Source organism: Monodelphis domestica, chromosome 4, assembly GCF_027887165.1.
Source record: "Monodelphis domestica isolate mMonDom1 chromosome 4, mMonDom1.pri, whole genome shotgun sequence".
Taxonomy (NCBI): Eukaryota; Metazoa; Chordata; class Mammalia; order Didelphimorphia; family Didelphidae; genus Monodelphis; species Monodelphis domestica.
Window position 1 is genome coordinate 32374347 of NC_077230.1, and position 25275 is coordinate 32399621.

The window sequence follows — 25275 nt, forward strand, 5'->3', positions numbered from 1 at the left end:
CTTCAAAATCATTGTTTCCAGTGACCTGGCAAAGTGATCACACAACAAGTCAGTGCAGCAGGACTGTGATTATACCTTCATTTTCTGGCTTCCATGTCATTTATAGCATGCTGTTGTTCAATCATTTCAGTCATATCTGATTCTTTATGACCTCATTTGGGGTTTTCTTAGCAAAGACACTGGAAGTGATTTTCCATTTCCTTCTCTAGCTCATTTTACAGATGAGGAAACTGAGGCAAACAGAGTTAAGTGACTTGCCCAGGATCACAAAGCTAGTAAGTGTCTGAGACTAGATTTGAATTCAGGAAGATAAATCTTCCTGACTCTAGGTGTGGCACTCTATCCACAGCACCACTTAGCTACCCAATTTATGTCATGCTCCTATGCATATCATGTACCTTATCATTCTTTAGGATAATAATCACAAAACCTTGTTTTAGGACATTAAGAACTAGATTTGGGACTAGAATGAAAATTCATAATAATGAGGAAACTAAGACATCAGGTATAGTTGACTTGCCCAGGGTCACTCACAGAGTTGGTAAGTGGCATATCTTGGATCTAAGTTCAGAAGCACCCTTTTTTGGTTCTTTATTCAGAATTTCACATACCATTTGCTTTCAGTTCTTTTCTGACACAGGAGGAGCTATACTCTATGTATTAAACATGAAGAAATTTAGCTTGGAAGATGCATCCTTTGCACTACAGAAAGGAGAGGTAACAGGAAATGGTAGTAAGAAAAATAAATGGCACTGCCAAGTGTAATTAGGCAGAGTTTATTTCATTTAAAGCAAGGTTTGAACAGGGCCAGGGGTAGAGCAAAAAATGAGAAGAGACTTAGAACTCTTCCTTCCAAACTTTCAACCAGTCTCCTTCTCTTCCTTTAGAGCTTGGGGATGGGAAAAAGGAGAGTTGTGTGAAAAGGGGGAAAACTAATAAGGAAAAGGCCACCATGGGAGATGGTAACAAAGGAGGTCATACAGAATTGTAGGAAAAATGGAATGAAAACCAACAACACTGTCTGAGTGGCACTTCTCTCTCAAGATCCCTCCCCACCACAAGAACTGCTTCCAGGGGCTATTGTTAGAACAGTATGTGCTAAGTATCTCCAAATAATATGCCTGTTCTGGTGCTTTGTGACTCAGTGGTGATGGGTAGCCATCAGCTGTCATTCTAGCAACACCTACTCACTGAAAAAAATCTTACAGATGTGAAATATCAGCTAATAATGAAGTTTAATTTCCAGAAAAGTACCTCGAGTTGCCCAGTGCTTTTAGAGTGTCCTAAGCATTCTGAGTGCGTCAACTTTGCATGTATGAGTGGAATGCCTACTTTCTACTCCGAAATGTCAAATGCAGACTAATATTCCAGGATCTGCTTTTCTGAATTTTTTTCTTTTACACTAAGCAGACAACTGACTAGGGTAACATTCAGCATTCCTCCATATAATCACTTCTGATACATTAAGAATCCAGCCCACCCAAGATAGATATTAATTACCTTCTGTTACAGCAAACTCTTAGGACATAATTCCTAATTATAGCTCCATCCATTGTGTGATTTGCCCATTTCTGAACTATAAGCCCCTGGGGAATCATATTTCTGGGGACCTGGTATGATTATTGCCAAACTCATGGTTTTGCATGCTATGTTTCTTTTCGCATGGTTGCAGCATGTCATTATAATTAGTTTTCATTTTTAATAGGATGATACATAGATCAAATTATAGATTTCTGCCTCTCCATGAACTGAAAGCTATTAATCCTGATGCAGTTAGGTTTGTTATCCAGATTTTAACTTTTCTTAATTCTATACTTCAAATAATTTCTGTTCTCATCATATTAGGAAAATGTTATTTGACCAACTTGGAAAAATTAAACCCGAAATGGACATTTTTAATGTAAAAAAAAACATGGTTGTTATTAGTTTTTCTTTTAGAATTTTCATGATATCCTTCCCTAACCAGATATTTGAGTGAATCATTCAATTTTTAAGAACTAGTTGGGAAAACAAAGGCTACTTATGTTATACTTGTGAATTTTGTGACATGGACTGCTAAATTTGGGAGTTGACATCCTTGTCAGAAAATAAGAATTGCTGTTTTCTCGTATTCTTTTCAAACTCTACATTTCTTAAATATACTTTTTTAATTTAAAAAATGGTAACCTGCAGAGAGGCTACTACTTTTTGAAGTATTAGATATTTGTTTTTTCAAAGCATATTTTTAAAATTCATGACAGAAAAATAATAATCAGATGAAGAAAACTCTTGAGGAAAAATATTTATAATTTCCAGTGATAGAAGAACTCAGTCCTTAGTCTAAAGAGAATGAACAAAATGAAGTACTATAAGGCAGATGATAAGAACTGCAGTGATTTTGTTGAAGATCAAAACAATTATATCAGTCATTCAGAAAATAGATGTCTAAGACTAAACATCAAAAAGAATGTCCTTGGTGTGGGAGAATGGACAAAAGCAAAGGGAAAGGTAAAATTTTAGCTAATTGATTTTAGCACTAGAAGGAAAGGAAAGCCTTTAACTTATCCCTGAGAGAATAGCATAGAATAATGACTAGAGAAGTAGCATTCAAGTCAGGAACATTTGAGTCCAAGTCCTGCTTCTGTTATTTACTTGCTACCAGACCAATCTGAATTTTTAGGGAAGAATTGTCACTTTGGTTCTTCTCTCTTGAAGTAGTGAGGTGTAGTAGTGGATAGAGAGTCAATAAGACTCAGCCTCCTGAGTTCAAACACAGGCTCAGACATTATTTTTGTTTTTTTTCTGGATCACATTCTTTTACTCTCTAACTTCCTGATTCAGGTTTATATTCATGACTTGTTGCCTTTTTGGATTATTTTCCCCTTCTAGTAGCTGTGACCCTGTGCAAGTCACTTAAATCTGCCTCAGTTTCCTTATCTGTAAAATGATCTGGAGGACAGGGCAAACCACTCCAGTATCTTTGTCAAGAAAACCCCAAAAAGAGTCACGAAGATGTGCACACAACTGAAATGACTGAAAAACAACAAAAAATTCTCTTTTATCAATTAAATCATGTCTGGGCCCATATCCACCCACTCCCCCAAATAACACCCCCCCCAAAAAGATTTAAATTGATACTGAGTTTTAAATTGTATACACACACGCATATGTATATACATTTTTTCTGCCTGAGCTTCCTGGGGGTATTTACCTAAGGAGTAGTTATCAGCTCTTTGCTGCCATCCATACTTTGTAAGTGTATTCAATTGAGATTTGTTTTCATAAGCATTCTGCTGGATTGACTGGATCTTATGACCTTTAGACTTGTCTTCCCATTTAAATACTAATAGATGACACTGAGACACTCTTCAAAAAAGTAAATGACACTTTTGAAAAGTCTAAATGACATAAGCACAGCAAACCTCCGTCCTACTCCTGACTTACAGATTTATAACGTTGTCTTGATTTGATTTCACTTCAGTATCTCACCCCCAGGAACCTCCTGGGATGTCTAACCATCTGCCCCTACCTTAATTAAGAGCAAGCTGAACTTGCAAGGTTCTGTCTTCCTCCAGATGCCAATATATTCCTGTGCCTTAGCTTTCATGCACATAGCTAGGAATATAGAGATGGGGATAATTCTGTAGTAAGTGCCTCTTCTTCAGGGCTATCCTGGTAAATATTTAATAATCAACTGTCTGGGGAAAGGGAGGGAGAATTGGTAGGTAACCAGAGTATATCCAACATACTTTGAAGTTTAATCTTCATTATTAGCATTTTCTCCATCATTTCTTTTTCTTTCTTTCTTTAAAGTCTTCACTTTTTTTTTCTCCATCATGTTTTAAGTTGAGATCATTATCTGAGCAATAAATCGAGCCCTGATTTGTAGTGCTTGCCATTTTCTGAAGTGTAAATGCTCCATCTGAAAATACAACAAGCAGCTCTCATTAGCCAGTGTGAGCTGGCTCCAGCTTACCATTCTTATATACAGGCCAAGTGAAAAGAAGAAAAAAGTGAAAATTGAAAGTATTTATAAACAAGTGAAGGCAAAGAGCAAAATCCTCTATTTTAGGAGCATAAACCCTTACGTTTCTTTTGTTAACTAGTGCTTACATTGCTAACTCTGACCTCCTAAATTCCAGGAGCTGACTGCCTAGACCTCTGGTTCTTTTTTGACTTTTGACACATTAAATGATAGACCTAAACTCTACCTTTAGCCTGGCCAGGCCCCACAAAAACACAGGATTAGATGTGGAAGGGATCTTAGAAATCCTGTGGTACTGACCTGATCCATCTAGCTTTGCCCTTTTCTTTGAAATTCAGCCTCTTGACCATTAAACTCAGAATTGTACATAGCAATAGTTGTCTCGAGGGCAGCAGAAATGGTACCTTGGGCAAAATACCATGAAATGTATTTTCAAAAGAAGGTGGAGGAAAAAGGAAAACAAAGGGAAAGGTTCACCAAGGTCAGGGAAACAGACCATCTCATAGTTTCTTATTTGATTAATTTTCTTTGCCAACCAGGTTCTAAACTCTGTTATTTTCATTCTGCCCACGGAATGCAAAGAGTGCTTTCCTTGTCTTCTCTATTTGTAACTTCAAGACAAAGCCCCTATTACTGAACTTTAGTTACGGCTTTGATTAAACCTATTTTATGTGATTAGACTCTAATTAAACCATTTCTGTTATATGATTAAACTTGTTATATGGAGGTAGCTGGTGACAGGGTGGCTAGAGAACTGGACTAAGAGTAACAAAGTTCTGAATTCAAATGTTACCTGAGACACTTAATTGCTGAGTGGCCCAGATACTTAACTTTTGTTTGCCAGTTTCCAAAATGGAGATTAATAATAGCCCCTACCTCTCAGGATTGTTATGGGGATCAAATGATATAGTTGTAAAAAGCACTTAGGATAGTATCTGGCATTATAGAAATCAGTATTCCCTTCCCCTGTTTATATGTGGTTAGACCAGACCCTCTTGCCTAGAAACATGGCGATACCCATTCTGCTAACAATCCTTTCTCTTCTTCTACTCATACCTGTTGACACACACTTTGATAATTTCCCAAAGAACATTTTTGATTCATTTTCCTGCTTTGTGTTCAATAAAACATTGGGAAGATGTGATTCCTAGAAAAGGATTTAGTGATAACTTTTAGGAAATGTGAGATGTCAGAATTATAGCCTCTAGCTCTATTTCCCACCACAAACAGCGCAAAGTTTCATAATCATTTTCTATAACAAAATTGTGCTTTTTGCTACCACGTTATGGCCAAAAACGTTTTTTTCAGCCCTGATATCTTAATACATTTCCTAGATGTTAGTTTTTTAATCTAGCTCATACTGACAAAAGCCATTTTACTTATGTCTTCTTGTTCCAAGATGTGAAAATGTTGTTTTTGACCCTGGTGTAGAGCTGTCCAAGAATAGCTTCTAGTTATATATATTTTAATGAAAATGTCATTTATTATAAAATGTAAGAACTACCAAATATCCTTTTACTTTTTTGAAATATCAAACTCAGGACACATTTTATCCAAAAGAGCAGCACTTTAGCTACTTTGTAATTTCAAAACTGAGTCTAATATATGAGAGTGGAAATTCAGTGGTGTCTCTTGGTTAATCAAGAGTATCTCTTTTTGCTATGCTCAGGGAGAGAAAAATGGCTAAAGGAAGCTGAGGTAAAAGATTAAGTTAGATACTGATAAGCACTCATTTTGAAATGTCATAAATCACTTTGTTTTTTAAATGAATCCTTCACGACCCCCATAAAAACCATAAATAGCACTTTGCTTTTTACTTTATGAGAGAACATACTTTTGGTTTTTTCCCAAAGGCCCCAAATTTTAAAAAAAGAATGAATACTGATAGGCATGTTTAGAATGAGTTGCCAAATAAATGAAGGGGGTGGGGGGAAGGAGCAACCAAGGATAATTAATAGTTTCCTAAGCAATCATGATATTATTTTTTTAAGAATCTGTGTTCCTTCATACCTAGTGTGTATTGGGAAATAAGAGATCTTACTAATTGTCAGAGTCCTTTTTGTATTTTCTTCTTTTAAAGTGTTACATTTCTGAATATGGGGCTCGTGCGTTTTGCAAAATTTCTCTTAGAAAAGACAAATTGAGAAAGATTATTTTTATAGACAATTTCCATCAAAATGTTGTCAAATTGGTCTGTATGTTCTTGTAGATGATAATAATTGCTAGAGACTCAGGTTTATCGTTTATTCTAATACCTCCACTGTGTGTTATTTCCCCTTTTAACTAGTTCCAGGTAAAATATCTTGTGCAACCCCAGTGGGTAGTCTATTGTTCCTTGCAAATCAGATAACACTATTAATCCTCAATTTTGACTGTGCTAAGCTTTATCATTAATATTATTAATGAACTGATGGTTTTGTTATATGTTCATGCTAAATATGTATATATTAGTTCATCAAGAATCTATGCTTTCATCAATGTGGGACATTCTCATTGTAAGGGTTCCCTCAATGCAACTGGAACATATCTATAATTTACAACTTTAAAAAGACAGAAATGGAATTTGCTCTTAATCCTTCCTGACTCTAGGCTAACAGACACATATGTACTTTCTAAATTTGATATTTTGACCCAACGTAGGAGGTTAGTTTAATGATTAATGGGTGGCAAAAGAGAAGTTCAACTCCACAAACATTTATTAAATGCCTATTACTTAGCAAAGAACTCAGTAGTATTTTGGGGATACAGTAATGAAAAATGACAGTCTGCCCTTTTATTCATTCATTTGCAACCTCATGTAGGAAAGATAAATCCTGCTGTTAGGATTTAGATTTCAAGTTGATGAGCAAACTTAGACAAATAACTCCAGATTCAAAAAGAATTGCAAAAATTTTATACCAACCTTCAAATAATTGACACAAACAAATCTACATAACAAACATGGAAAATGAATCAACCATGGAGATAGATGGACAAGTGAAGGGGTATGCCTTGCCAGGGCAAGAAAAGTATACCTCTTCTTCTCTTGCTTTGTTCAGGACACTACTTTCTCCTTGGTAATTTACTAAGATTATTAAGATAGTTTCAGCTTAACTTTTCCCTTTCTCAAATGTCTTCCTCCCCAGTCTGTCCATCCTGCAGCCAGAGTGATATTCCTCAAACACAGGTCAATACCTCAAAGACATGTCAATACCATGGTCAACAAATTCGAATGGTTCAAATCCAAATTCCTCTTCTTTTGCATTATTATTATTATACTCTACACTACTTTGTTATTATTATTATACGCTGCTCCCTTTCACACTCTTCATTCCAATCAAACTCATCTTCTAAGTGTTCCCCCATATAACATTCCAGGTGGCATAGTACTTTTGCAGTGACTGCCCCCCATTTCTAGAAGGCAATACCTCCTCACCTGAATTTTAGATTCTCTAGTATTCTTCAAAGCCCTCCTCAAGCACTACCTCCTATAGGAAGCCTTTCTGATTAATATAGCTGCCAATGCCTTGTCTCCCAAAATCCATTGCATTTATTTTTATATAGTTTATGTTTCCATATATTCATGGGTTTTTCCCTGAAAGAATGTAAATTCCCTGAAGGCAAGAAATTGTTTTTGTCTTCATGTCCCCACTGCCTATCTGGCATGTAGTAGATACTTAATAATACTTGTTGAGTAATCGATCAGTACATATAGTCAGGGTCATTTTGTTAGAAAGAACATCAAATTTAGAGTCAGAAATCACAGCTCTACCATTGAATGACTTGGGGATTTGACTTCTCTAGGCCTCAATTTCCTCAAGTGTTGGCATAGCAAATGATTTCTAGAGATGTAATGTAACCTGGAGACCTCAGTTACTTCCTCCGTAAGACTGTACATGTCCAGCTCTACTGTGAGTCTCACCACATGTCAAATATTATGATCCTCTGTTTTCTAGCACTGTCGTTATGGTAATTATATGCCACTAAATAGAGAAAATTGGATGTTTCATGTTATTAGCAAATAAGAATGCTGGATTATGAAACAATAAGTTCTGAGTTCCAATACTACCTCTGACACTTATTAGCTAAGAGCATGAAGAAGATATTAAATTCTCTATGCCTCAATTTCCTCATTTGTTCAGTGGAACTAATTTCCTCTGTTAGCTATCTTGCATTGTTGTGGTAAGGATTAAATCAGATAGTATAGACTCCTTTGCCAACCTTAAAGTGTCATATGAATATCATAGATTTCCATTATAATGTGAACAATTCCTGTGGAGGATGTAGATGGGAATTAACAGGCAGATTAATGGGATGGGCAATCATCTTCCATACTAAATTTAAGATTTTAGTGAGGAAAGAATTAAGATGACAACCAGAGTCAATACATGAAAGGTAGTAGTAGTCTCTCGGAAGCCGAGAATGACGATCAAGGATACTGGTGCGGGAAAGAGACTTAAGTGGAAAAGTCGATGCATAGAGACAGTCCCACTCTCTCAGCGCTAGAAGCCTGGGTCCAGTGGCATGAAAAATCATTACACCTGGAGACTTCCTCAGCTGCTTTAAGTACTTTAAGTACAATCCCTATATAACTGAATTTATTTATTTTTAGTGAATATTGGACAGAGAGAAACTGATAGACCTTCTCTCTCCTAGCACCTCAAGCCCAGGATCTATTTAAAAAAATGTTTTATGGATGTTTGGTTTTTCCATCACCTACATTTCCCATTATTTTCTTCTCTTTCCCTTTCCCAGAAATCTTTCCTTCTTAATAAAAAAAAAAGTAGGTAAAACAAGTGTAGGAAAACTATTTGATGTGGAAAAATTCTGCCATTACATGTGTAGCTCCATACTCATAGGTTCCCATGTCTGCAAAGAAATGAACAAAGGAACCTTTTCATGTGCCTTCTTTTGAACCAGGATTGGTTATTTCCATTTTGGAGATCGAGTCTTTATTGTTTTGTCCCTTTTTTGGTAGTGCTTTCAACACTCACCAAAGAAATGCTGACCTACATGGCAATGACACAGAGACACAGCCCTTTTAGCCTCTAACGTGATTCTCTAGACTGAGAGGTGAAAAGATAAAATGTTCAGGGAAATGCCCACCCCTTCTGATTTCTACCATTACAACTGGGGCTGGAATCATTCCTTTCCATAGATTTGAATGATGTCTACGAATAAAATAGCTTTGGGTATAAAGCTTACCTCACAGATTTCCCCTCCGTTCTGAAATTAAAAAGTTAAATCCTTTGTCAACATTTTTTCCTCTAGTGATACCTTAATGTATAAGGAACAAAGCCTCATGTAGTCTCCATTTCTATGCTTATGTTTCTTTAGAACCTTAATAGCAGTTTATCATGTTTTAATTAATTAGAGCATCATGTTCTGAAACCAATGTGTCAATTGTTTTTTCTTTAGCCATCAAACATGTTGTCAGGGAAGAAGTGACATTCAAATTTTATAGGACAAGATTGCCAGAGAGATATGAACTATGCTGAACAAGAATGACACGTGGAGGAAATAATAGGGACATTTTTTTCTACAAGGACAGTAGTATTAAATTTTTAATGTATTTCTCTCTTTTCACTATATCTTTTTTTTTTTACATTTTTCAGTGATAAAAGAATTTCCCATCTTTCAAGGCAATCCTTGATTCAAGAAACCAGCTTAATTAGGCTTTCTATATACAAATAGCATTAAACTCTCTCCTCCCTCAACTGCTCGAAAGCATATACCCCAACTCCCATACTGGGGCAAGGTGGGGGAATCAGGAGGAAACAGAAAATCTTTGGGTTCAGAGGTGGCAAAAAGGAAGAATCTAAAAAAAGAAGGACAATTTAGGAGAGCTGCTCTTCAGACAGATTCCCAGGCAGGACTAGGCTGGATTACGTGCTGTCCTGGCTGTCCTTATTATAAGTATTTTTACTTTTCATTTGTTAAAACCATGTGAAATTGTTGCCATTTAGAGATTCATTTGTTTGGATAGGCATACTGTTTTCTAAATCCAGATATCTGTAGGATAAATGTCTGGCATGGTATAATGGAAAGTGTTTTTAGAGTCAGTCAGAGGATGTGAATTGGAGTCCTGCCTCTTCCTCTTTAATATCTTGGCACAAGCCCTCATCTGGGTCTCTCCTTTCTCATCTATATAATGAAGGGATTAAGACTAGAGGATCTAAGTCTCTTCTCCATCTGAATTCTACAAGTTAGGATAGAGGGCCTGTCTGAGATTCATGAAGGCTCATCTGCTTGAGTTCAAATTTGACCTCCGACACTTACTAGCTACATGACTCTGGCAAGTTGTGTAACCCTGTTTGCCTCAGTTTCCTCATCTTGAAATTGAGCCAGAGAAGGAAATGGCAAACTGCTCCAGAATTATTGGGCCTTGAGTTCAAATATGGCCTTAGATACTCATTAGCTTTGTAACTGGGTAACTCATTTAACCTGTTTGACTTGATCCACTGGAGAAGGAAATGGCAAAACCCCTTAGTATCAACTTGCTAAGCAAACCCCAAGCATGCTATGGCCCATCCAGGAGGTTATGAAGAATTGGACACAACTGAACACAATCAATGCAGTGGGCATGCCCCATGAAATAGACAATATTTTGTATCCAGAGACCCCCACTTTTATATTGCGAGGGGGTAAGGGCTTCCTCATCAATTTTGGGACTTAAAAACAAACCCTTAAAACCCAACACTTCCAGTAGGGTCTTCTATACTTATTCAAATGGAAATCAAAGAATGACTAAATAAATAAATAATGATAATAATAAAAGAGTGCTAATTAATTAACTTGGGAGAACAAGAAGCAATGCACAAAGTCAGTTGAGAACTTGACAGTCAGATGATTTAGGTTTGAGTCTCAGCTCTGAAACTAAACACCTGGTTATATGACCTGGGGCAGGTCACCTTCTCTCCCCCCAATACCTTTGTCCAGTGTCTGTCCAGCGAGAGGATTGATCTGAAAAACATCCCATCTTTTCCAACTTGCCTATTCTATGACATTTCAGTGTCTAGTCCAATAAAGACCTGGTGATTCTCTCTAGGCAGTCAAATCTAAAGAAAAACAAAACATTGCTCTCATTGCTCTCCTGAAAGAGGGGAAGTTTTTCCCATTTTTCCCTAGGATTTACTCAACTCCATTTAAAGCAGTCAAGTAGTACAGCCTCCCTGGCTACTTATTGTAAGAGAAAATCAGCACTAATTAGAAGCAGTGGGATGTTAGTTGAAGCAATAGAGGTTGTCATTCTCCAAATTATCCTGTAGGACTTTGCATAGCAAAGAAAATAGATATCAGAACCTTGGCTGAATAACTGAATGGAAAAGAAAGATCCTACTGAGAATGATGCTGTCTTTGTCTGCATTTTTGTGTTAGGAGTCGAGTTGGGGTGGTATGATTTGGCAGAAGATATTGCTCAGAAGTTGAACGTGGTTCCTTGGCTAAGGGAGGATGAAGTCACAGTGAAATTAGACTTTCTCTGGAGTATTTGGGATTAGAGAAATTAAATATCTGTGCAGCAAGCATGCTTGCTGCCTTCTGAAGCTCAAGTTAACTTTACAAATTATCCTGAATGCTTAGAATCTGAATTCTAGAAATATGCAGATCTGGTTCTGTAACTATCTTGGAACAAAGAACATATTTAAATTACTTTTATTTCAAGTAAATGTATTATAAGGCCAGAGTTTTCTGTGCATTCATTTTCTCTTTGAAAATATAGGCCGGTCTCCCTTTTGTTCTCTAACATTTTTTTAAGTTTGCATTTGTATAAAAACACGCTAGGTTGAAAAGTAGAGCAGCTGTTTGGTGATAAATTATCTTTGGCAATAAGTTAGAAGCCCTAAAATTGTTGTTATTAAATGGTTCTTAATGTCTTACATTTAAATATTAGAAAATCTAAAAAAATTATTCTGTAATTAGGAACTTCTGAAAAATTTTACATACCATTTCTATAATTATATATATTTTATAAAATGTCATCTGTTTTGACCCAAGAGAGCAGTATTGGTAGATATACTTTTCATGCTAAATTCAACTCAGTAGAGTTTTAATTCCGTTAACATTCATTAGCACCTACTATGTATATTGCATATAACTGAAGAGGCAATGGTAGATGCTACTCAGATTCTGTTGTCAAAGAGCTTACAATCTAAAGGGAGACCACATGTACCAATAATAAATATGCAAAGTATGATGCATAGTACTTAATACATAGTAAAAACTTAATGAATGCTTTATTGATTGACAACAGCACAGGTCTAAGGAAATGCTATGAAAACTTTGGTGCAACAGGGTTCAAGAGTAGATGTAACTTTTTTAGACATTTTGAACTAAATTGAGCCCTGAAGTAATGGAGATAGGGTAAGAAAGCTTTTCCTAAGCATGAGAAAAGGCAATAGGTAGAAACTGAAGCAGGAAGTAGCCCCCTTTTAAAATAAAATTTAAGATAAAGTAGGTTGCTAGAAAAAAGAGAGTAGAACCACATTGTAGGGAACTTTTAATGTCAAGATTAGAGAATTTATATTTTATTTTGAACAGTGTAGAAGTTTTGAGTAGGTGATCAGATAAATATAAATGCATGCTCTAAGGATTTTGCTATAAAGATAATTCTTTGATGACATTTTGAATTCTGCATACTTTAAAATCATATACTTATAGTTTATGTTTTTATATAAATACTGTCATATTAATCTTTCTTATTTCAAATATGTGTGATAAGGATCTAAGAATGGCTGACAGTGTCTATGGTATATAGATCAAAAGTTACTTTTTTCTTCTCAACATTTCTAAAGTTTTGGTCCTATATACTAATAGCAACAGGATTATTTAAGATGACCACCTGCAATCCTGACCATTCTATGGATGTGTAGAAGGATGTATGAAGCTATTTATTAATTTATATTTTAAAAAATATATATAAAATAAATATATATAAAAATAAATAAATTAATGTCATTCCACTAGAACCCTCACCTGGTGTTCCTTCTTCACTATCTATTGAGGTGACCCAGAGTTCTTGCCTATTCTTTAAGGAGATTGCAATCTAGAAAGTCTTCACATAAGGTCTCATAACAGATTGTATATCTATCATCAGAGGATCAGTCAAATAATATTTAACCAATGGAAATAGTCTACTGTGACATTAAGAGTTTACAATCCATTCATGGAGAGAATAGTCACCCAGATGACAAAGTCACAGTTTCTTGAAATATTATGGTATACATACTGGTCAGTGTGAAATGTATCAGCCAAATCCAAAATCAAGTTAATAAATATGAAATACTTAGTTTGGTGGAATCCACTATTGACTAGAGAATAGGGTGGGTGTGAAGATGCATTTGGGGCATTTTAGAAACTTTAAACCCATGCCACTTTGCATTTTTACATATATGTAGGGTAAAGATTAATGGCTAATGAATACTTTTGTTACCTCCCCACTGCCCAGGGAATGCATCTCCATAAAGATTTCCAGACATAAGCTTTTATTGTTTCAGAGAGCTCAGACCTATGGTTGCCATTTTGCTAGTAATTTTGTTTAAAATCATGAGTGCAGGTTCTAAGATTTGGGGAGATCAGTGTTTCAGAAGACTGATCCTTTTGCTTTTTAACTGTCAGGATGTCAGCATTAGCTTCTCTACTTAAGAAGTTTCTCTTATCCTCTGAAGACTGGCATGAGGGAAAGAAGAAGAACCTGCAGATGTAGAGGCTTATCCCTGCAATAGAGATACCTTTTATCATCCTTTATTTTTTTCCCAATCAAGTCATTATCATGAAACTGAGAGATGTAATCACACAGGAATAAAATTGGGGTCGTGCCATAGGCTAGCAGAAAGGGGGCTTTGCAGCGGGATGATGTATGACCATTCAACAACAATGCCTTTAACACATAAAATGTGCCCTTTAATTACATTTTAAATCTCATTTGAAGAGATTTTATCATTATGGAAATTGCTCTGTAAATGTTCCCATGATGAGACCCAATAAAAGTTTGCTAAGAGAATTGAAGACCAGGAGATGAATCAGCAGCTAAGAAATGTTATCAGGCAGAGTTTGCTTGGCTTCAGGCAAAACAGTCCAGCAGTAACAGAAAATCATCATTGACTCAGAGGTATATTTTTCCAAGATTATTATAAGATAGCTTTGCCTGTAGCACGCTGTTTCTTCAGTAAGCTGAAGGAATAGGTCTCTTTTCCAGCTCAGCAGGCCTTTTTCTCCCAAGCCTTAGAACCATCATTTGAATTTATAGTTGCCAAAATGAATGATATAACATTTACCTCCTGTCCCCTGCATCAGCACCTACATAAAAGGGCATGCCTTCAGTTCCTGAAATGAGAGATGGTATGTTTTTAATAAAAGAAAGAGCACTTCCACTTTCTTCTCAGAATCATTTAAAAATATATATACCAGTAGGTTATAGAAGGCATATAAAGAGGATACTCAGGAAGAAGGGCAGCCTAGAATTGCTCATTTCTGTGCTAAGGGAATTGTTTCATTTCTTTGCATGGCACAACCTATTTGAAGTCTGTTACTGAACATCACTCTTAATCATCCCCTTCATCAATGGTGAATTATTTCCATAGAAGCTAGGAAAATTTCCATTATGCTAGGCCATAAGAAAGAGTTTCCTGAATTACTTCTGCTTTCTGCAGCCTCCAAAAGTTTTCTTTTTAAAAGCAGGTCCCCAGGCAGTCTGATACCCAATTTGCTTCTTGGGGTGTTTAGAATTGCCTTTCATTTGTAGTTCTTTTGTACTCACGTATGTGAATATGTATCATTTACCCAGGGAAGAACATAAGTTCCTTGAGGGCAAGAAAAAAAAAACTTTCTTTTTTTGACTTTGTGTCCCAGGCACCAGATAGAATATCTGTTACAAATTAGGCAATCATTGTTTGTTGAGTTTTAAGCTTGGTAGCTAAAGCTATAGAATTGAAAGATTCATGGGATTTGCTATCTTATAATAATCTTGGAAAAATATACCTCTGAGTCAATGATGATTTTCTGTTACTGCTGGACTGTTTTGCCTGAAAGATTCATGGGATTTGTAGATTAGTGTCATGAGAAGCATTATTTGTAAGGATACTAGGACTGGTTCCCTCCCATCTGAAAAATAAAACTCTGGCCATTGTGTACCTAAGATAAAGAGTTGGTCTATAATTTTTTTGCTTAAAACCCTTACCTTCTGTTTTAGAATCAGTACTAAATGATGGGAGATGTAGACTCTAAGTGATCACTCTATTGCAAATAATAATATGGAAATAGGTTTTAATCAATGATACATGTGAAACCAAGTGCAATTGCTCATTGGCTCTGGGAGGGGGGAGGGAAAAGGAGAGGAGAGGGAAAGAACATGAACCACATAACCATGGAAAAATATTCTAAATTACTTCATTAAATAAATATTTTTTTAGAAAAAGAATCAATGCTAAGTGTCAGTTCCAAGGCAGAAGAACAGCAAGGGCTAGGCAACTGGGATTAAGTGACTTGTCTAGGGTTACACAGCTTGGAAGTGTCTGAGGTGGGATTTGAACCTAATACTCTATTCTCTCAGCCTGATGCTCTATGTACCAAGCCACCCAGCTGCCCCTCAACAAGCATTTATTAACTACTTACTTTGTGTTCTGTACTAGGCTAAGTGCTAGAGATACAAATGAAGGCAAAAATAGACCCCACAATCAGGGAGTTCACATTATAATGCAAGTAGCTATATAGTTATAGTTACACTTAGGAGATTTTTGCTGAGATGATCTCCAATTATGAGAAAAGGAAACAGACAGAGAGACAGAGATAGAGACAGAGAGAGAGAGAGTGGGAGACAGAGAGACAGAGAGAGAATAAGCATATTTCAGGTTCTATTTAATGCACAGATAGATTTACAGAAGACCAGCTGAGACTACCTCTGAGACTATCTCTGATTTATGAAATAGAAGGAGGGAGAGGGAGAGGAAGAATATTCTCCTCTGCTCTTTACCCTTTTGGTAAGTGCTGTTCAAATTCTATTCTGAGGCAAGTCTGACAGGGGACCAGCCATCCTTTAAGGAAAGAAAAATCCAATTTATAAGATAGTAGGATCATATATCTAGACATGGGAGGGACTTTTGAAGCCATCTAACCCAACTAATTCCATTTTGCTGATTAGAAAACCCAAGGAGACTTAAGGGATTTGTCTAAAGTCTCACAGATAGGGTCAAAAGTAGTGTTCCAAACCAAGTCCCTGTGTTCATTCTGCTGTAACCCATTGTTTCCATAAGCAGTTTTCATGTATTCATTCCCTAGCAAGGCATGTTAAAAAGGATTATGGAGGAAATAATCCTTGCTTGTAGTCCAAGGATCAAATGAGAAAGAAATATACTGACTAAGCTTTTTAGCAGAATTATTGATGAAGACATCACAGAACATGCTGGAGTTTCTAGCAACAAAGTGAAATGGATAGTTAGGAAGAGGATAATAAATATTTTTTTTACCTCATAGTACCTCAGAAGAGAAAAGAAGGAATTTATAGGCAGGAAATGTACGCTAATAGGAAAGGTCATAGAGCACCAAAGAAAGCTATTGACAGTGCTATAATTATAGCTGGTACTGGTCCCAGGCTCTATCACTCAATATCATTTTAAATCATCTATCACCTTTGGAACAATGTCAAGGTTGGCCATCCTTGGCATGCTAACTTTTGACTTTTTCTCCTCTGTCTTTATCCATGTTTTGAATTTCTTCTTAACAATAGGACAAAGTAACTGGTTATAACATTTTTAATTGATGATAATTTAATTTCTTACATGTACCATTCAGAACATTGGCAGAAAGGGCCATAACCCCTCCATTGTCTATTCTTTCCTGTGATGGAAGTCAATTGTGAAATGGTATATGTTAACTCCCTAAGCATAGGAACACCATTTAGTTCCCCAAGAAGAAGTAATTAGCTAAATTTGGTACTAGAAAATAATTAACCCACCAAAGATCACTGATCAGACCCAATTACTTCAGTAGTCCTTTAGTTAACCAATCACATTTATATTTGAATCTTTATCAGGCATATTTTTTAAACATCTAGAAACATATTTAAGGACAATAGTGCTGTGCTTTGGCTATTTAGATGCAGTTGATAGCTCTCATCTACTTTGTAAAATAACTTCCAAAACCTTCTAGCAGAGGAGGTAAATAAAATATAAACATGCCATATGTGTTTTATAGAGTTAATGTGACCTCTGATTAGAAGAGGATGATTCTCCCTCCCTGACTTAGTGGCAAATAGGGCCTATACTTTCTACCAGTGGTATCAAAATCAAAAAGAAATGGAGGCACTAATGCATACATAAGGATCCCTTTTAAGAATCCCCAAAGGCTCCATATTGACTTAATTTTAAATCTGTCATATAATCTATCTTCTAATTATATTTTTAATTATATTATTAAATATTCCACACTTATGTTTTAATCTGCTTCAGATCACCCTAGGGAATAGTGGGTGCCCATAACTGATGGGCCACATGTTTGACATCTCTATTTTATGTCACCCAATTATTCCAAGTATTTCTTGCTTTTTAGTATTATGGTGTTAGCTTTACTTTGGCTCTTCCCTACTTCTCCATATATAATCTCAACAATTAAAGCAAACCAAAAGAAATCAGTTAGATCACTATGACCTTTTCACATACTGCTTATAGGATAAATTGAGACTTCATCAACTAATTGCTTATTTCTAATACACAATCTTTAACTATAATGAATCTCTATAGAAAAGTCTACATCATAAATAAGTGATATATGTATATAATATATATATCTTAAACCCTTTAATTTTTACAGAGTACAGTTGATTAGCATATGTGTGACCCATGTGTCTTTGTCAATAGGAGTGTCTATCTTTAAATGTCCAGAGATAAATCATTCAAATTCAAAGAACCAGTGGGAAGAAGCATTCAAAACTTCTAGAGACATAACTGTTGGAGACCAAGCCACCTGGTGCAAAATCAATTGATTGACATTCCCTCCCCCATCCTTCTCTAAAGAAAAAGAAATCTGAATGGGAGAGGGAGCTATAGCTGGCTCTGGGGTAGCAGAGGAAAGATACATAGGTACCAGGTGGTTGTATGAAAGTTTAAGTATCCTCACAGAGGAGAAACTCCAATGAAAGAGAACACATCAAGACTTCTAATTTGTGTAACAGCTCTCAGACTATATCACCTTTCATGCATCTGGTTCCTTCCAGATAGAGGTCTTACTAGAGAGTCCCTAAGAAGTACATCCAGAAGGTACTAGGCTCCTTAGAAAAGGGGAATGAATGCTCATGTTAGCCCAAGGATACAAGGAACCTTTACCCCTTGGACACTTTGGGGATGATGTACTAATCATGGGCTTTCTCATCAGAATGAGGTTCCTAGAGCATCACATTGCTGCTCACAGCTTTTCTTCTGAAGGTATTTATATGAAAAGGGGTTATGGGAGGTTGAAGTGAATAGCACGTTTCCCCCATCCCCAGCCCACCTCCAACTCTCAACCTTGCCCAGCTTCACTGGCCTTTCCTGGAGCCCACCTTCCCACTCAAGATGCCAGAGAAGAACTTCAAAGTATGGGCACCATGAAGAGGGGGAAATGGATAACCAAGATATCAGGATGTGGGACTAAATCCCATGTTTTTATTATCATTTGCTCTAGAGCACATGTTTCCTTGTAGCCTTTTGAATGAAATATAAATTCTTAAATCTTTCATTCAAAGTCATCCACTTACTGTTAGTACTATGCCATTCCATGAATCTCATCCCTAATTACACCTTTTTTACTAAACCCAAATTATTCAACCACTCTTGCTCATAGCATTGTTTTCTCCATCTCTACTGTAACTCTTCTTCCTTCTATGCCAACACATGAATGACTTTGTTTCAATATCTATGTCTGAACACCACTCTTTACCATGATTTTGATTAATCCCTGATTGAGCACTCTACTTTGCCTTTGTCTGAGACTTGTATATATATTAATGATCTCCAATCTGATCTCCTAGAAGAGACTAGCTATGGTATAGTTATAGAAAGAATGTTAGGGACTAGATGGCTCAGTAAATAGAGAGACACACCTGGAGATAGGAGGTCTTAGGTTCAAATCTGGCCTCAGACACTTCCTAGTTTAGTGATCAAATCACTCAATCTCCATTGCCTACCATTTATGGCTCTTCTACCTTAGAACTAATTTAGAGAACTAAGATCTTCATAAGATGAAGATAAGGTGTTTTTTTTTTTCAATTAAAAAAAAGAATGAATTTTAAACTTGGAGTCAGAGGACCTGGGTTTTTGAAGCTCAGTTCCTCTATTTAGGAATCATCAGACTTCCCCCATCCTGGACCTCATTTTCCCCAGCTGGCAAATCAAAGAGACAGATAACATCTAGGTTGTTTCAGGTTAGGATTTTATGATATTTTGTCTACTATTCCTGTGTTCCTTATGAATATATTGGGCAGTCATAGACACACTTTAGGTAATTAACAAATGTCTAATTTTTTAATTTGGTATAAATTAGCAGATACCCTTTTTCTGACTATGATGAGACATTGGAATATGGTTAAAGACAGAAAAGACATTGTTCATTTGACTTATGACTCCTCTACTGTAGATCCAGAGTCACTTCCATGCCATGATAAAGTTTCACAGTAGAATCTTGTAGAGTACTAGGGAAGGGCTCAACCCTGAGAGATTTACACTATTTTGAGGGAGGTATATAATATTATTATATTAATTATATATAATTATATATTAATATGACATATTAATATATACATATATAGATATAAAATATTGAGTTCTTTGTGGGAATGAAGGAAGGAGTTTAAAAGAGTTTCAATTTTTTTCTTATAAGGCAATTAGTTGTCACTTTTGGTTTCCTTTAATCTTCTACTTGCTTAGAAATCAGATTATATGCTTGTTAAGATTTGTTTCTAAAGTAAGTAAAAATGCCTCTGAGAATCTAAATATTTTCTCATGGATAAAGTATAATTCCTTTAGTATTTTATCCTTGGTTCCCTCTACTTTAGCTATTTATGATCTAAGTTATCATTATATTTATAAATTGCCATGTAGGTTAGTTTCAAAGAGAAAAGCTTTTATTATATGCATGGATATGTAATATATGTATTATGTGTATATACATATATAAGTATATATGTATATGTATACATGCACACTACTTATTTATAGAAAGGCATGCAGGAGAAAGACCAGCGAAATTATATTGTCTATGATATGGATAATGGTCTTACTAACAATTATTTAAGTGCAGTTGAGAATTACTTGGTATTTGATTTAGAACTCTTTTCTTTCTCCTATTCTTCTCTGGTTGACTCATTATTTATAGATAATGTAAATAATTCTATTTAACATAGTTAACATAAATATTATAAATTCTACCCAGTCCTTTATTTTTATTCTTTTTCTTTTTCTTTGATGCTCCATTTACAAATGATGTTTCAAAGAAGAAAAATCTATATGCATTCACACCCCTTCCCTACTCTTGTGTTGGAATAAGACTACCTTTCTTCTACTCTGCCAAATACTAACACTCTTCTCATGTTAGTTAGGATAGTATTCTGCTTTCCATACAAGCCAAGATTATTTTAACCTTTGTGTCTTTTCTCTTACCCTATTCAACTCCCCCATCATCCTTCAAAACCCAGTGCAAGAAGAATTACCTCTGAAGATTTCCCCAAAGTCATCATGAACCTCTGTCTTCTTAATTCATGCTACACTTATAGTTTGTACATGTAACTTAACACTTGATTGTATGATCTCTATAATTGTTTTGGTTATCTTATCTCCTCATCAAGGCTACAAATTCACCAAAAGTAGGGGCCATGTCATCCTTTTAAAAAAATTATTTATTGGGGGAAGCAATTCTTCTTCACCACACGTTCAAATTGATGTTCCTAAAATACAGGTCTGGAAACATCACTCTCCTATTCAAGATTCTCCACTGATCCCCTCTTACTCTTGGTATTAAATGCCAACTCCTCTATTTGGCCTTTTACACTTTGCTTCTTACCTACTCTTTGAGATTTATTACATATTTTTGGTCCTTCTTTAACTCTAGGTTCTATACAGACCATCAGTGGATTGAGAGCCAGGTCTAGAGATGGAAAGTCCTAGGTTCAAATCTGGCCTCAGACACTTCCCAGCTCTGTGACCCTGGGCAAGTCACTTAACCCCCATTGCCTAGCCCTTACCACTCTTCTGCCTTGGAACCAATACACAGTATTGATTCCAAGATGGAAAGTAAGAGTTTAAAAAAATTATTTATTGCATTATATTGATGAAGTTTGGTGGAAGCTAGATGATGCAATGGGTAGAGTACTGAGTCTTGAGTCAGAAATACTCATCTTCCTGATTTCAGATCTGGCCTCTGATGCTAGTTAGACAAGTCACTTAATCCTCTTTGTTTCAGTTTCTTCTTCTGTAAAATGGACTGGAGAAGAAAGTGGCAAACCACTCTATTATCTTTGCCAAGAAATCACCAAGAGTTGAACATGACTGAAAATGACTAAACAACAAAGCTGGATGGATCCACAATGTCTGAGGTTCTGAGTCTATTTCCTATGTGTAAGGAACCTTCTGCCCTGGATCCAGGCATGTAGTTGGCCTAGGTTTCATTCTCAGGGGACCTAGTCTCTAATGAGAGGTATTTTCTCACATTCTTCAGCTTGTTAAATATACTTTTGTTTCATACTCTGTGAAGTCACAAAGTAGGAGTACTAAAGTACCTTTTAGACATGTCTAATTGGATGCTTTGTAGGTATCTCAAGTTCATTATGTCCAAAATCGAATCTTTACCTCTTCCCATGAATCCTCTATTCTTCTCAACATTCATGTATCTTTTGAGGACATCACTTGCCTCCTAATCACCTGGAATTGCTATCCCAGAGTCATTCACCTGCTTTCTCCCTCAACCCTACTATCTGATCCTTTGCCAAGTCTTGCTAGATTATTTTCTGCATCATATCTTACATCTGCCCTCTTCTCTTTCCTCCAATACCCTAATTCAGTGTCTCGTCACCTCTTGCCTAGAAGATTTTAACACCTTTCTAATTAATCTCCTTGAATCCACTCATTTCCTCTGCAATTCTTCTTCACCACATGTTCAAATTGATGTTCCTAAAATACAGGTCTGGAAACATCACTCTCCTATTCAAGATTCTCCACTGATCCCCTCTTACTCTTGGTATTAAATGCCAACTCCTCTATTTGGCCTTTTACACTTTGCTTCTTACCTACTCTTTGAGATTTATTACATATTTTTGGTCCTTCTTTAACTCTTGGTTCTAAAAGCTTGCTCTTCCTTGTCAAAGACATTCTGTCTTCTGTCCCTCATGCCTAGAGAATTCACTCCTTTCTCATTCTCCACAGAGTAAAGATCCTAATTTTCTTCAAAGATCTATTCAAATTCCACTACCTATAGGAAACCTATGCCAATTTCCTTAACTAGAAAATTACTCTGTATCTACCTTGTATGTATTGTCTTGCTTTTCTGTGTAAATGTTATTCCTATTCCCAAAGCTCCCTGAAGACAATGTTTCATTTTTGACTTTGTACATCTCCAAAAACTGTAATGTTTAATAAAAGTCTAGTGAATGGAGGAATAAATGAAATGTGTATATTTATATGTATATATGGGCACATATAAACACATAATATAAGAATAAATGTATGATATGTACAAGATACATATTTTAAATGGAAGAATTATTCATCTGTGTGTATCATTTGGGAAGAAAAACAGGCTAATTTATGAATCAGGATCTTTTTCGGTAATTCAGTTACAAAGATTAATCCATTGTTAGCTTAAGTGAGGAGACTGTATACTTTTTATTTAAATTTCCACTGACTTGGACTCAACTGGGAAATGCAAAGCATAGAATTTGTAAATACTGGTGAAATTAAAAAACATATATTTACATATGACTTTTAAATTAATTTTAATTAATGAAGGCAAAACCTCCCCTCCAAAAGTTTTAACCACTGAAATTTATTCTTAAGGGTTCTGTGACTTTATCAATGTAGGGTCCAATCTGTGGATGATTTAGTGAATCAGCATGACCAAGCAATTGATTATCTGTTGTACAACCCTCTAGTGATGAGCCTTTCTGAATATAAGCTAGCCAACTATCTATCTCTAGTTCATACTCAAAGCATTTCCAAATTGCATCTAAGGAGAGTAAAGTTCTTCTCCACACTATGATGAAGCATTGGAATAGAGCTTTGTTGGAGAGATGTCTAGAATACACTTCATAGTCTGTGAAATATTAAATAGTTTCTAAGAAATAAGCATTTAACCAAATAAAATCAAGACATTACAAAAAATCAGTATATACACAGCGTTTACTACACATTAAAAAGTGAGTTGAATATCTGGAAAATTTGGTTCTAATTCAGAGGTTTGTGTGGCCCTCAACCTAAGAACAAAGTAAAAATAGGTGGCAAGCCAGGCATAGGCTATGAGCTGTAATTTACTGACCCCTGGTTATTGATTCTTTGGGATGTTTTGAACTAAATTATTCCACTATCTTCTCTGGGGTTTTGTTTTGTTTTGTTGTTTGTTTGTTTGTTTGTTTTTTAAGATGGAGCAAAGCAATATCCCAATTCTAATGCTTCTTTTTTGTTTTGTTTTTTTCTTAAATTCACCTTTGTTTAAATTATGTTGCTAAGTCATCAAATGGTTCTCCTAGCAGCAGAAGTCAATTTGTTTTATATTAGTTACTAGTATCAGAATCAACACATCTCCTTTTAGAAAAAAAAAACAACACATGTATTTGATGAAATAGAGACAGACACAATTCCATTTATTTTACGCTTTTCCATTCTTAAAATCACAGATAGAGTTCATTCCATATCTCCCTTCTGTCTTCCAGCCAAAGAGAATGGGACAACATTTTTAAAAGAGTCAATCAATGATACTTTGACTGCCAGAAATAGCGACAGAAGATATTCATTGCCCTTCCTCCTCACGTTTGCACCATTCAAAGCTCTAGGACTAAAGACTATTACTGAAAACACAACCTAGTTCTTTGGAACTGTTACTGCCACCTTTTCCCATTCTTTAGAAGAGCGATTCAATTCCATTTTTTAAAGGGGGATGAGGAGGAAGGATGATGCTTCTAGTTACAGAGATCAATTTGATTGTCGGGTCGTTTCAGAATGAATTTTTAAACTTGTTGAACACAAGCATACAAATGTCTAAGAGCAAGTCAAATAATATACAAAGCCTCCATTCATTGTGTAGGCAGAAAGGAATGCTGGTCCCGGGCAGCTCTCTGAAGAATGTTCTTTTGGCAGCAGCTGTTCAGCTAGAAACAAGGAGGGAAACACATATATAAAATGAATTTATAATGTCTCTGGCTTCTAATGATGAAATGATAAGGAAAGTTGGCTGTTTAATACAAACTGCCAGTGGAATATTCGAGCCCTCCTCTCTTCGTGGTCCCTCCCACATCCAAAGACCCAGCTACCATCTCGCCGGAGCACAAAGTGCCTGTTTATGATTATTGACTGTTGAGGCCTGGGCTCTGAAATTCATTCTGTCAACAGAATGTAAGCAAAGTTGGCATTTTCGAGCAGGACTGTTTCAGTAGCTTAGTTTCCTCTGGATTGCTATGCAGCAGGATCAATGTTGTAGTCCCCGGTTCAAGCTGAAAATGTTACACAGGAAGACATACCATGTAAAGGTCAGATTCTACTATGATGATGAATGTCTTAATCTATGTATACAAGCGTGATTGGGTGCATGGCTCTTCTCAGGGCTCTCTGAACTTTTCTCCTGCCAAAGAAAAATAATACAATGCTATCATTGACTTATTGGTAAACAAAAACTTATCATGCAAAGGTGAAATGAATGTGAATCACAAAAGTATATGCTGCTATGACATCCTGTTACATCATTGACATTAGTAGAACAATGATGATAGGTGTTGTTTGAAGAGTCAGCCAACAAAATCCTTATTTTCATTGGAGAACAAGACCCGAGACAGTCACAAAACCTGTGGTTTTGTAAGGCATTTTTAAGGAAATTATTGTGTTTTTTTTTAATTGTTGGAAGTAGTCTGTTTCATTTTTGAGAAGGAAGAGGCAGCTTCTAAGATTAAGAAATTAAAAAATAAGTTTTTGTAAATTTATTAACTTCTGCTTCATTGTGGTTTATTACCAGATTTATAATCATACTTAATAAAATTAATAGTATTAATACATTTTGCCAAAATGAAAGCAATAATACAGGGTTTGATGAGTTTGAATCTTATGAATGTGAGCTTTAAATATTGAAATTTTAAATTTTGATTTTTAAATTTCAATCATTCTACTTGT

The 25275-nt window shown here is 35.8% G+C and overlaps 1 protein-coding gene across 13 annotated transcripts in view; it reads left to right on the top strand.

Annotated features, from left to right (window-relative positions):
• Nucleotides 1–25275, top strand: part of DMD (dystrophin) — a 2399796-nt gene that overhangs the window by 1948015 nt on the left and 426506 nt on the right. The window contains exon 1 of one of the 13 annotated variants that reach the window (XM_007493364.3): nt 24512–24641. The exons of 11 other annotated variants lie outside the window; for them this stretch is intronic. In XM_007493364.3, coding sequence (XP_007493426.1) covers nt 24570–24641 — 72 coding nt within the window. In that variant the 5' untranslated portion in view covers nt 24512–24569. Of the gene's footprint in view, nt 1–24511; nt 24642–25275 lie in introns of those variants that run through there. One more of the 13 variants, XM_056797118.1, reaches the window with a different exon arrangement.